This window comes from Diadema antillarum, unplaced genomic scaffold (assembly GCF_040938485.1).
Source record: "Diadema antillarum isolate AM-2024a unplaced genomic scaffold, OU_Dant_1.0 seq00002076_RagTag, whole genome shotgun sequence".
NCBI lineage: Eukaryota > Metazoa > Echinodermata > Echinoidea > Diadematoida > Diadematidae > Diadema > Diadema antillarum.
In genome coordinates, this window is record NW_027272723.1 from 32,941 (window position 1) to 45,675 (window position 12,735).

Genomic DNA, 12,735 nt, shown 5'->3' on the forward strand with positions numbered 1-12,735 from the left:
TGTGATACACTGTATTCTGAATATTACTGTCACTTCTAGAATGTAGGTCCTGTGCAAAGTTTACAATAGTGCCTAGTCAAGAGCTAAAAGCTAAACCAACAAACATGGAATACATCTTTGAATGGCACTTAACCCTTTGCAAAATGTAATGTTAAGTGTATCAAAAACTGTTCAGTGGTGACCGACCCACGATAAGCTATTTTTCTTTTTCTCTCAAGTTACACTTTGAAGACATCCAAACAACATGCCAGTAGTCTTACACTTTTACAATTTTAATGGAAATTTCTGCTGTACATTTATATGTACAGTGAAACCCCGTTATAACGAGGTCCGTGGAACCGGCGATATTACCTCGTTATACATGTAACCGGTACCTCGTTATAACCGTACGCATCAAAAACAAAAACAACAAAAACAAACAAACAAACATAAGCACGACGTCATATACCCATCAATGAAACTTAAGAACATCCTTTGCTTTTTTTTAATTACACAATATGGTTCATTATTATTAAGAGAATAAAGGCAAATTACATGTATTTGTTAATTAGACCCCAAAAAGTGGTGGTTGAAATACGATTTTTCTTCCTTAAATCTATTCGCATAACAGTTGCACATTATGTTCTCGAGAAGTAGGCCTATACATTTGTATTATATTCGGGATTCTTTCTACACCTATCTCTTCCTCTTGTGTTGAACCATTCTGAAAGAATGATATGTTTTAGTTAGTAAAGTACAGTGTACAGTGACAATGAACAATCAAAATCAGATTGTATGAAATGTGTAAGTTTCTCTAAACACCAGCGCAAATAGAGTAACAGACATGCGTTGTTTACCGTAACCTGCGAGGTATTTTTACGCTTTTGGTGCCCAGCGGGAATGCGATGATTTCATGAATCATTTCGGCTATATGTATGATTGTTGCGCCCGAAGGGATTAAAAATGCGTTATTTTCTTCCGAAAATCTCTTCGCGTTTTGTGCACCCGTTCTTGACAAATATGCGACAGGATTGAATTTGGAAGGTTGTGATCCTTTTTACGCAAATCTGTACCTCGTAGACCATTCTGAATGAAAGAAAAAAATCTTCATTGTGAAATGCAGTGTTAAAATTGTGATAATGAACAAACCCAGATCTATTCAAACTTTATGCTTTTGTTTCTTTTTCTGAACACCGATTAAGTAGGTTAACATGCGTTATTCAACTTTATATTTACGCTTGTCACCCGGCGAGATCGCGATAATTTCATAGTAATATACATGCGTTATTTACCGTAACTTGCGAGGTATTTTACGCTGTCTCTTCGCGTTTTGTACATCCGTTCTCGAAAAATATGCGACAGGATTGAATTTGGAAGATCTATTCAAACTGTAAAATGCGTTTATTTTTCTGAACATCGTTTGCGTTATTTAGCTATTTTTACGCTACTGTCACCCGGCGAGATCGCGATGATTTCGTTAATTATTCCGGCTTTAATCATACACACTCATATTTGCTAACCAGCAAAAGAACTGGAAGTCTGAACTAAAAATGGAAAGGCTATAATGATGAGTTGCACACGCATTCTGGCCACGAGTGTAGATACAATGTACATGAAAAGTTTTTGAATGCGTTATCTTTTTTTTTTCTCTCTCTCGTTGAGCTGTGGTCTGACCTAATATCACGCACGCGTATCTCGCGAAAAAGAAAATCGAATGATTATGTTCAATAATTTAGTAGGAGTATCGGAAGGTATTCCTGTGTCTTATCGCGTTGTTTAGAAGAAAACTTGGAAGGAACGGTTCTCTGCAAAACGGGAAAAAGACATGGATAGCGTGAATTTGGTTTTCAATGTTTCGTCTGTCGAACTGTGCGTATTGAAAGCGGCAAGTCAAGAAATGAAACCTCGTTATATCCGATCAAATTGCTTATGTTTTTCTTTATCACGATGCACCGAAATTGTTCTCGTTATAACCGGAATCCGAACTCGTTGTAACCGATTCGTTCTGCCATAGACTTACACGCAAAAGAAAACGGGACCGACGCGATCACCTCGTTATAAGCGGTTCCTCGTTATAACCGAACTCGTTATAGGGAGCCATTGAGCTTTTTCCCAAGCCATTTATTCTAGTCATTTTGCACTATCACAACCAAAGACAGTCAATATCTCACTTTGCATAAAGTGCTTCTTTATCACAATGCACTTTGCATATACACTTGTACTACCATGGACTTGGTATTAAGAAGTCTCCTATGCAATAATATGCATTGCAGCTACCCTATAGGCCTACAATACAGTATATGTTTCTAGATGCATGCATCTTTGATGTTGGTTGGTGTAATTTCAAATGCCTTTAAGATGTAGCAACTGATAATTCATATTGACACCTACAGCATGTGAACATAAAATGGACCAAAGCCCTTAGTTGCAATGTCTGAATCATGCTGTTGTCATTCAATTCTTCTTTTTATTTTTTTCACCTGCATAAACATGTTACAGTATAACTGTGTTTTTAACATCGACTCTATTTTCACTGGCATCAGTCACAATTAAGTCTTTGGACTCCCAGCAGTTAGTCACTAAATCATCACTTCTGAAGTAGTTGAACCCTCAGTGAAAATCTTCACTGAACCACAAACATTATGATTAAATCTTCACACTTCTATCAAGGCTTCAGTCTGAACATGACCAGCATATCCATCGCCTGCAATGACAGGAAGGATTGGAGAAGCAAACTCACAATCCTCCATGCACTGATGGGCATATTTCAAGACTGCATCTCGTCCCAGCAAAGTGAGCACCTGAGCTTGATCTGATGAGTCCAACATGGTTACTAAACATAGAGAGTTCTGCTCAACACGGATAGTTGGGAGATATCACTCATTCCAGCGATGTCCACACTGAGGGTTGCAGCACTTGTAGAATGTTGTCATAGGTTCATCTGCTGATCGAGTCTGCATTTGCATGAAGTATGCCCTTGGGTGTTCACATTTGGGACATTTTTCTGTTGGGCACAAGAGACATCGATGAAAGATTTTGTTGACACAAAAAAGTAAAAAGAACCTTCAATTAAACACATATTTGAGGCTAAGCTCAATGGCTCAGACATTCTCCCCTCAAAGTGGAGTGAAAGCCCAAATATGAGTGCTGTAATACCAAGTATGTATGCTGTACTACACAATGTACAGGTGACTCCCATTATAATGAAGTCCCCATGATGAGCAGTTTTCTTCAGGTAAGTTGAAATTCTGTTACATGTATAGTCATACAATTCTTTATAAAGATCAGTACAGTATCTATGTACTAGACAATAATTTGGGATGTGAATTTTTACATGTACTTCATTGCAACAACAGTTTCGTTTTAAATACTGTACACTGTAAGTGTTCATAATAGCAGGAGTGCATGAATGTGCCCCAAAGAGATTTTGTCATCACAAAGAGCACAGCCTTTACTGGTTTTCACCACAGGAAAGCAATTTTGTAATTCCATTGCACTTGATTTCTTGAACATTTGTGAACACCGGATTAATCAAATGCTGGTATGACAGAATATTCCTCAGAAGTACAAAGTTTTTTCCCTGCACATACACTGTATTGATACAATGTACATGCACAGTTCCAACAAGTGATTGATTAAAGACTTCATTGCAGTAATTGGGCAGTGAGTGGTGACTTGGAACTGTGAAGATACGGTAGTCAAATGCATTCATAAAGTGCATTAAATAGGTGTGTATTTCTTTCAGAGTCAAAAAAAAAAAATCACATTTGCAATGCAATGATGTACTTTTGCGCGACTAAGTTTTCGCGCTTGGCAGGGTAAGAAGAGTTTTGCATATTTTTTAATTCCGCGGAATCAAGACGTCAACTACTGGCATATATGGCAAGAAAAATTATTTGAGTGCTTTTATTTTCGTGCTAGATTCTGGTTGGGCAAAATGTGTGAGAAATTTCAACACCGCAACAATTTCCACTTTTACAGTAAAAAAAAAAATGATGCAATCATCATTACCTGCTGTTGAGTCTACATTTTCCCATGCAGCAGCTCCACCAAGGACATCATCAACTTCTTTCAGACGAGGATACTTTCTGTTTGAAATCTGAAATGACAAACTTATTGCCATTGATATAGTGTCTCAACATGATTCAAATAGAAAATCAATATCTCATCCAGATATTCAAACTTGATCCTGTAGCCTCCTCGATCCTCTGTAAGTAGGAGTGTTACATGTAAGTGTCAGTGTTACATCAATCTAAATGCAACACAATGAAGTAATGTGATCTTGATCTTGATGGTGTACGTTGATCAGCCCTGGTAGAGCAACACTCAACTTTGGTTCATAGGTCATGGTAGAAGGGACATTACTCAAAATGTTTGAATAATGTATCTTTAAATGAACGTGGCTCAGCTATATTGGTTATTGCTTGTGGTAAGGAATTCCAGTATCTGGTGGTTCTTGGGAAGAATGAGTGTAGATGGAGATCAGTTCTGGAAGTAGGGAGCTTGATTTGAAGAGGCTTCCAACTCCTGGTCCTTCTAAGTGGTTCAGGGTTGAATTCACCATGTCTTTCGAAGGGCAAATCAACCAGGCCATAGATTATTTGTAGTTGTACTGTTTAGTATACAAAGGATAATGATGGGGGGGGGGGGGGGGGGAGTTACAAGTCTATTACTGCTAACGTAATACTCTACGTATGACATATTTGTAACTTGTAAGGATTATACATACAATTACACATTGACCCCAGACCCCTTTTTACTGACATGCATTCAACACTGCAGCCCAAGTAGATATCACTAACAACATTTTCAATCTGTGGGACTAAACCTGCAACACTAATGCCCACCATTCTCTACGAGTTTCAAACTTACTTTTCTTGTCACATTGTGTACATATGGACATGTATTGCACGCAAATCGTAGGCAATTCGGTCCTTCTTCGACAACTAGGACATTCGAACACGTTGGACAAAACAACATCCTGATGAAATGTAACACAGAAACGTCCTTTCCTTCAATTTCGATGCTGTACACAACCTGAATTCAGCGGTCTTTTTTTTTTGGGGGGGTGGGGTGGGGGGCGGTGGTGGACGAAAACACACGTACTTGTTCTGTGTGGTTAGAATAGAAGGTCCGTGGGAACTTGATAACTGTATGGTATTTGTCATACGCACATTTAAATGCAACGTTACGTGACAAAAAAGTGTGCATGAGAAAGATAAAAAAAGAGAGGGATAAAAAGAAAGAAAAGGACATTCAATCAAAGATAGGGAGAAAGAGAGTTGTAAGAGAGGGAGATTAAGGAGGGAGAGTGCACATGCGTACAGAAAAGAGAGAATTCCTACAGTGACCCTTAGCTTTTCATTCTACAGTAGAGGGTACCGTAGAAAGAGCAAGTCAATATATTCAGGCACCTTCATTTCATCTCATACTGGGAGTGTAGTAATGTCTCATTGCATGCATATATATTCACGCACTTGATTGATCAGCGATAGACTTTATCAGACTGAGTCACTCAGCTCCGCTGGTGTTTCCGAAACACCGGTACGTTTTTGCCACATATCTAATCTTGTACTACATCCATTACAAATGGAATAACAGTGATCCGGATTATGACTGTCTACAATACTGCTCAGTACAGTGAGTAAATGCAATCGCGTCTTGCTTCTTTGACAAAATGATAATTGATAGCTGCCGACTTTCTATTTGCGCTCTTGCTATAGTCAGATTTCTACACTGAGTAACACTGCTGTGACCACAAGTCACTGCCGTACCCCCCATTGAAACACTACTGATGCCTTGCTGGCTGGTCAAGCAGTAGCAATAGCAATCACAATCGTCAGATCATCAGTGAGTATAAATTACTTTATGGAGGGTCGTGAATCATGTCGATGGCGATGAAGTGGTTTGGTGACAGTGTTCCTATTGAGATAACTCAGTCTGCGAATCAGATCAGGACGCCTACTCTGACCAAGGAGGCTAGGCAAAGCATAGACCATATAGCTCCTTGCTCTGACCTCGGCTCTAGCTCTGTACACGTACACTGCTACAGCTGTAACTGTTTGTTAGGAGATCCAATTTAGGTAGGCCCTAGAGCCTACTTTAAAAAAAGTAGATACAATACTGACAACTGTGTGTAGTAATCACTGCACTTTGACATCTTTGTCTTACTCTTCTTAGTTTTGACGGGGCATGAGCATATTTACTCATGCTTATGTAGATATTGTTAGTTATGGTGGTAGACAACTCTAATTATTGAATTAGACCTTACTGTAAAAGTAAAAACACAACATTTTCGTGGTATGAAATTTTCGCAAATGGGAGCCGACGGCCTTATTTGCAGCATGAAATTTTTGCGAGTTGCCTCTAGGGCCCGAATTCACGAAGGTGGTACAAATGAAACCATGGAGCGCCAAGTGTCGCACGAAATATTTCGTTACAAAATTGGTCATTTTGTCAACAAAATGACAGTTTCGTTAACGAAATTATCATTTCGTGGACGAAATGTTCATTTAGTTACAAAATGTCATTTTGTTACAAAATAATCATTTCATCGACGAAATGACTGATTTCGTAACGAAATATTCCATGCGACACTTGGCGCTCCATGGTTTTTGTCCATGGTTTAAACCATGGTTTCATTTGTACCACCTTCGTGAATTCGGGCCTAAGAGTCTAACATTTGATTCATGTAGACTTCTGTAAGATCTTTAGCATGCATTTTATTAATTTTGCAAAACTTACTCTCGCGAAATTTGCCAAATTAAAATGCTCGCAAACATTCTTCCTTTTACAGTAAGAGGCTATGAAGTGTATTTAAAAAAAAAACGAAAAGAAAAAGCATATTGGTGGCTCTGGTGCACTTGAAGATGTAAAAAAAAAAGTGTAGGAGAGTTACGACAGTATAACTTGCAAGGGATTTGTGATCAAAACAGTAATTCAGTCAAACAATATTGCTCAGGACTAGGCAACAGTGTATGTCACACTGTACTGCAGTGGGCGATTGAAAACTTCTTTCCCATCCCTTCCTGAAAAAAAAAAAGAAGTGAAACTCCAGCTATGAAGTTGCTTTAAATGCTCTTGGAAGTGAGGAGATGTTTGTTGTGCAATAGCCATTATTGATTCCATTATTTATTCCATTATTAATGCAAATACAAATTACAATGTATATTGTTTTCATTGTTTACTTGTTTTTAAACATATTGTTTACACATTTGATTAGATCTATGTTTTCTCTCTCCCACAGCAATTCTACCTAATGAATACGCAAACCCTTGCCCTTCACTTTCAGAGCTTTCATTCCTGTTTTTCTTTCCTTTTTTTCTTAATCTATGACTAAAGTTTTATCTCTCATTGACTTACTTCTTTCCTTCCTGATTTATTCATCCTTTCATCATTTTGATTCTGCATTCCATAGTCCACATTGTTCACTGACTTCTTTTCTCTTCCTTGGTCTTGTGAAACACCAGTTGGAATTTCATTTCTACAAATGTACTTCACTTCTCTCTCTCCCTCATCTCCATGATTTATCAACCTTCAACTTCTTCCTCCCCCCCCCCCATCCATTTGTTTTTCTCCCAGTGATTTTCACTCTTTTCTTCCTTACGACTCTCCCTGTCCCCTTTTCTCCCATCTTTACTAATTCTTCAACTTTCAACTTACTGCTGCCCCTCAGTTGCCACTATTTGCCTTCCTTACACCCCCCCCCCCATGTTGCTTCCCTCCTCAACTCTCCACTTTCTAGGCTTTTTAGCTGCCAAGCAACAGACCCTGTAAAGATTACAACATGTACACAAAATGTTACCAGAAGGTGCTCTCCATCATATTATTTTATTTTCAGTATGGAATATTACCATAGTCATCTAGTAAACTTCATTCTGCAATCAAATAAATAAAGGACAAAAATTACCCATGTTCAGTTCTGTTGAATACAGTACTGCAAACAATGACCACCACTGCATTGGACTTCTCCAACAATAATGAAAATCTGTGTGACTGTTTTGGTTATTACTGTTGCACAGATTTGACCATTGTTTGCTTGGAATTATTGGAGGTGAAGAGCAATTATTTTGTCTGCAACAGCTCTTGAGGGACTACTAAATATAATGGCAAGCAAACTTCCTGTGCCTGAAAGAAAAAGAAATCTTGATAACCTTTTTTTTAACTGACATTGTTTTTATTTCATGGTACAAACTGTACGCGTAGCTGGAATAACTTCTCTGCCTAGTTTATGCCCCTCTCCCCAAAGAGAGCGGGAGAGAGAAAAGAACGAGCCCTAAGCCTCAGGACCTCAAACTGAAATAGGATACTAGTACCCAGAGAATGTGACGTAAAAGAAGATGCCCTTCTATTAAATTGCACTCACTTGTTGTTGTCATTTCATTTTGGATGAAACAGAATGAAAATGATTTAATAAGCGTTGTGTAATTTATTCGACATCAATCTCATGACTTTAAAAAAAAAAAAATGAAAAAGAAGCAGCACCAGAGTGTATGTCCATAGTTTTTACAGTGTCACACACAAGCATACATGTACAAATACCAAAGGATGTCTTTGTCCCTCTTTCTGTACACATTTAACTTACTCTAAAGATGTTCTTTTATATTCCTGTACCAACAGGTAATCAGATGTACTAGCAATCAAATTGATTCTACATGTAGCACCAATCCATCACCATGAGCATTGCTGATTACACCCAGTCTCCTGAGGACCACAGGCCATTCTGGTTACCATCAAGCCTGTCGGGCGTCAAGATTCGGGCGTATGCCCGCATCATTGACCGCATCAACAGTGTGACATATGTGAACCTCCAGACAACAAGCGCAGCATCTGGCTTCGCTACAAGCGGGTGTCCATCTTGAGAACAATGAATGGGGCGAATTTCAGGTGCACCGGCGAGTGGCTGGACTCATTTGTTTGGGCAAAGCCTCCTCGGAGATTGAACTGGCCACTGTCTACGCAAATTTTGACTCTATGAAGGAGACCTATAGGAATACGTTGTTTGACTCCCGCTGCTTTGTGTTTGGCATGTCCAAGGACAGTTTACAGGACAGTGCTTCTGGAATCAGACCAGATGCTGTCTACTATAACAGCATTGAAGACTGTGAACAACTGGAGGATGATGTGAAAGACTTTGCTGCAGCTCTGTTTTGGGTGCTAGAGTCCAAGCGAATTGGACAAGATGAATAGCAACCGAAATGACAAGCTACCCCTTCTCATGGCCCCCTTTGAGCGGAAAGATATTGTAGGAATAGATACTGAAACAAGGTATTGACTTTCTCTGTGTATTGTTTTGATTAGTCTGTGCTTAGTTGTGATCTGACAATAGGATTATTGTTCTATAAAAACAAAATGACTTTGATCACATCAAAGCAAATTTCAACTGTTTCTGTAGGTGAATTAAAAGGCAATGCAAAGTGCTTTGTGTATTGTTTGCTGCAAGTTTTTGAATTGTCTAAGCAATCTCATAGAGCTCTTTTTATCAAATTGTAATATCATCCAAGTAAAAGGTAACTTGTGTAAATTACTTTTGGCAATTATCTGACTATTCACATGTAGTTTAAATATTTACAGTGTCTAGCAATGCACTGTAAATGCCAGCAATCCTCTCCTGGAAATCATGCAAAACCTTTCAAAGTGAAGTGCACCAATCAAAATCAGTCCATATGATAGAAAATCGTTGATTAGAGATAGAGAACCATAATTACAAGGTTGAACTAATGAGCTTGGAAAAATGTTAGTTTTTGGAAATTAAGGTAAAGAAAGGAAGTTCTGAGTATCCTCTTTTCAATAGTCAAGATATTTGGTTTCTTGTTCAAATTCTCAGGACATTCAGACGACGTGTTCAGGGCAGGATGCGGAAGCATGTTGGAGACTTGAGTCTGATGGCAGGCATGACCCAGGAGGCCTTTGTCCACTACCAAACGGCCTATGAGATCCTCAAGGGCGCCAACGACTGGCTGTGGATGGCAGGTATAGATCTCATTAACCATCTGGCTGCTCTGCTGAGATACGTGTATAGCAAATCCCTTTTTTTTTTCCTGTGGATGAATAGTCCCCATGGATGGCATGTTACTTGTTGCAGTACACATGAAGAAATTGGGTTATGTAACCCTTGTGTTCTGTGTGATTGTTTTTCTCTTTTCCTGTAGTACTGTAAGCTATCATGAAGAGTCCTATAGATTTTTGCATGAAATCAGTTAAGTTTTGAAGACTAGTCATAGTATTTCACTTTCATCAATAACCTTTTTTTTGTATTTGTTTGTACATGCTTGAAACAAGGTTTTCTGCATTTGGCAGGATTTGCTTCAATGGTATCGATTAAGTCTCTCATGTCTAGTTTTATTGGGTTGCATTCTCAGGACTGGAGTTTATACTTGTCCCAAATAGAAATACTCTGTCAGTACCATACAATGTATATGTACTGCAAGCATTTAGTGCTTATAAATAATTAAAGTATGCATTGGGTGATTTCCATATCAAGGATTTGTGATTAATTTGCTTCAGATTTCTTGATATTTTCCGAGTATTGTGTAACTATTTTGGGCTCAGCATGGGGTGATAGAGGCACTGAAGTAGTCTGGCATAAGAAGAGTAAATTTAGGGTATGTCCTTAGAGGCACAGAAGAATTCTACCACCTCAATTTGTGATGTAAACAGTAAAGTGGTCATGTCCATTTCAACAGCATTGGCAAATGAATGTATCCTCACTGCATACATGTACACACAAAACATGCATTTGATTCAACAGCTGACAACTACAAGGGCAGGATAGCATTGTGAATGATTAGAAGGCCAAATTCACTAGCAGCTTTGTGTACATTTAAATGGAAAGCTGCGTGGATTTCTGTGCCCACAGGCATTAAAAATAGTGATTCTTTGTTGTGTACATACAATAGTATGAAAGTGCTGTATGTTTGTGTACTTATTTGCCTCTTTCAGCCTGTCTAGAGGGGATGTGTGCAGCATCCGTCATCCAGCTGTACCCCACTGAGCCAAAGGCCAAAGGACTTCCTCGCAATGCCTCCTTCAGTGGGGAATCCCTTTTACGACCACCAGAGGAGAAGCTGCACAGATCAGGTTGGGCCATCCTTACAGATTATACTTACATGTTCTTGTAGTCTCAGAAAAATGTGTTTTATGCGAGTCAAAGATTCGAGATGATCTTGTGCCAGATGTTAGTCTTTCAGAAAGAGTCCAAGAATCCCATTCTTTGACATACATTTTTGCAATTAAAAAACCCCCCAATCCTTTGTTTCCATGTGCTAGTCTGATCTGATTTATGAAATGTCCCTCCTTATTCAAAGTTTTGTTAATACACCTTGAAGTACAAAATGCACACTCTTCAGCTTCTCATGTAATCTACTGATTGATGTTGTGGCTTGTGCAGTGAAAGTCTGTGACTGTTATGTTTGTTCTTCCCAGATAATTTTTTTTACTTTTCTACACATGCAAATGTATGTCTTTCATAGATCCAACTTACACTGTAACTCTATTTTCCTCTTATTACCATTTTTCCTACTTATTTCAGCAATCACACAGTTACCAGTCTACTTTGTCACATGTAATATAATACAACCTTGTATGCATTATCAAGAACCAAAAAATGAATTTGTTCATTTTATGTTTGTCTTATTGTGAATTTTTGTGCCCCATCAGCAAGCAAGAATATGTAAACACACACACACACACACACACACACACACACACACACAAAACAAAATCTTGTAGTCATAGAACTAATAAGAGCGCTCTGTTGTATTCAACTGAGAACATCATGAAACATTCTGAAAGAAAATGATGTGATGGCTAAAGAGTCTCTGTGGTGATTCTTCCACATGTTTAAAGGGCAGAGACAGTACCGCTCATCCCATTATATTTTGTCTGAACAGGAAGCTACGAGGCTATGAATGGCGTTTCTGATGAGGATTACGATGAAGATCTACCCAAGAACTGTCTGCCGCCAGATGAAATCATTGAGAGATACAGAGATGCCATTGTGCACTATGCCAAGGTAAGTGTATGAGTATATATTGCCTGCTGGCCTTTCTTGTCACTTTCACACTATGACAACACACTTTCTGATGTTCATATTGAACATTATTAGATAATTAGTTTGTATGACACCATTACCTTCCTCACTTTTTTTTTTTTTGATGGTCAGTGTTCATATACGTTTAGTATGTACAGTAGCTGTTCTTAAAGTTACAAACGACTTAAGAACAACTGGTGATCAGTTCTTGTGCTGAATTATTGAAATTCTGATAAGTATAGCACATCAGAACTGATCACCAGTCGTTCGTAACTTTAAGAACAGCTTTATGAAACACCCCCCCCCCCCATTAGTGTACAGAGTATGTGTACAGTTAAATTTTGTCTTCAGAAATGATTTTGCCAATATGCCTCAGAATTATTCGATACAATAATGTGTACACCATTGATGCTGTCGTGTGAGACTGAAAAGCAGGGACACCCTTTCTTGGCTATCCTGTGGTGTTACTTTCCATTACAAACTATTTGCACTTGGTGTAATGTTCCCTGAACCTTTACAATCTGTCATTCTTCATAAAGCCCCCTTCAAAACCCCTTGCCAACTCTTCCAATCCAAGAGCCTCTCAACCCTGTTTCACTTTCTCTGAACTGTTGGGGTAACCCTTCCTTTATCGGAGCCCTTTAACTCTTAACGTGCCATGGTCGCCAAACGGCGACCTTAGTCCTGACGTGCCATGGTTGCCGATTGGCGACTAAGAAGAGCAA

General features: G+C 38.7%; 2 protein-coding genes across 2 annotated transcripts in view; one reads left to right on the top strand and one right to left on the bottom strand.

Annotated features, from left to right (window-relative positions):
- Window positions 1-639: 639 nt before the first annotated feature.
- Window positions 640-4,983, bottom strand: LOC139713851 (DNA-directed RNA polymerase III subunit RPC10). The gene is made up of 3 exons (XM_071625556.1): window positions 4,852-4,983; window positions 3,991-4,078; window positions 640-2,983 (listed from the first exon to the last, which is right to left on the bottom strand). The coding sequence occupies exons 1-3, from the start codon at window positions 4,957-4,959 to the stop codon at window positions 2,856-2,858; spliced, it is 324 nt and encodes a 107-aa protein (XP_071481657.1). The 5' UTR covers window positions 4,960-4,983; the 3' UTR covers window positions 640-2,855.
- Window positions 4,984-5,481: 498 nt separating this feature from the next.
- Window positions 5,482-12,735, top strand: part of LOC139713846 (trafficking protein particle complex subunit 9-like) — a 29,424-nt gene continuing 22,170 nt past the window's right edge. Inside the window, 8 exon segments of the mRNA XM_071625551.1 lie at window positions 5,482-5,619; window positions 8,599-8,784; window positions 8,787-8,825; window positions 8,828-9,150; window positions 9,152-9,246; window positions 9,806-9,951; window positions 10,921-11,058; window positions 11,871-11,992. Of these exon segments, the coding sequence (XP_071481652.1) occupies window positions 8,655-8,784; window positions 8,787-8,825; window positions 8,828-9,150; window positions 9,152-9,246; window positions 9,806-9,951; window positions 10,921-11,058; window positions 11,871-11,992 (993 nt within the window). The 5' untranslated portion in view covers window positions 5,482-5,619; window positions 8,599-8,654.

Coding starts and splice junctions, on each gene's coding strand:
- LOC139713851 (XM_071625556.1), bottom strand. CDS start 4,959: ATGTTGTTTTGTCCAACGTGTTCGAATGTCCTAGTTGTCGAAGAAGGA. Junction 4,079..4,851: donor TACACAATGTGACAAGAAAA/GTAAGTTTGAAA, acceptor TTGTCATTTCAG/ATTTCAAACAGAAAGTATCC. Junction 2,984..3,990: donor AAATGTAGACTCAACAGCAG/GTAATGATGATT, acceptor TGTGCCCAACAG/AAAAATGTCCCAAATGTGAA.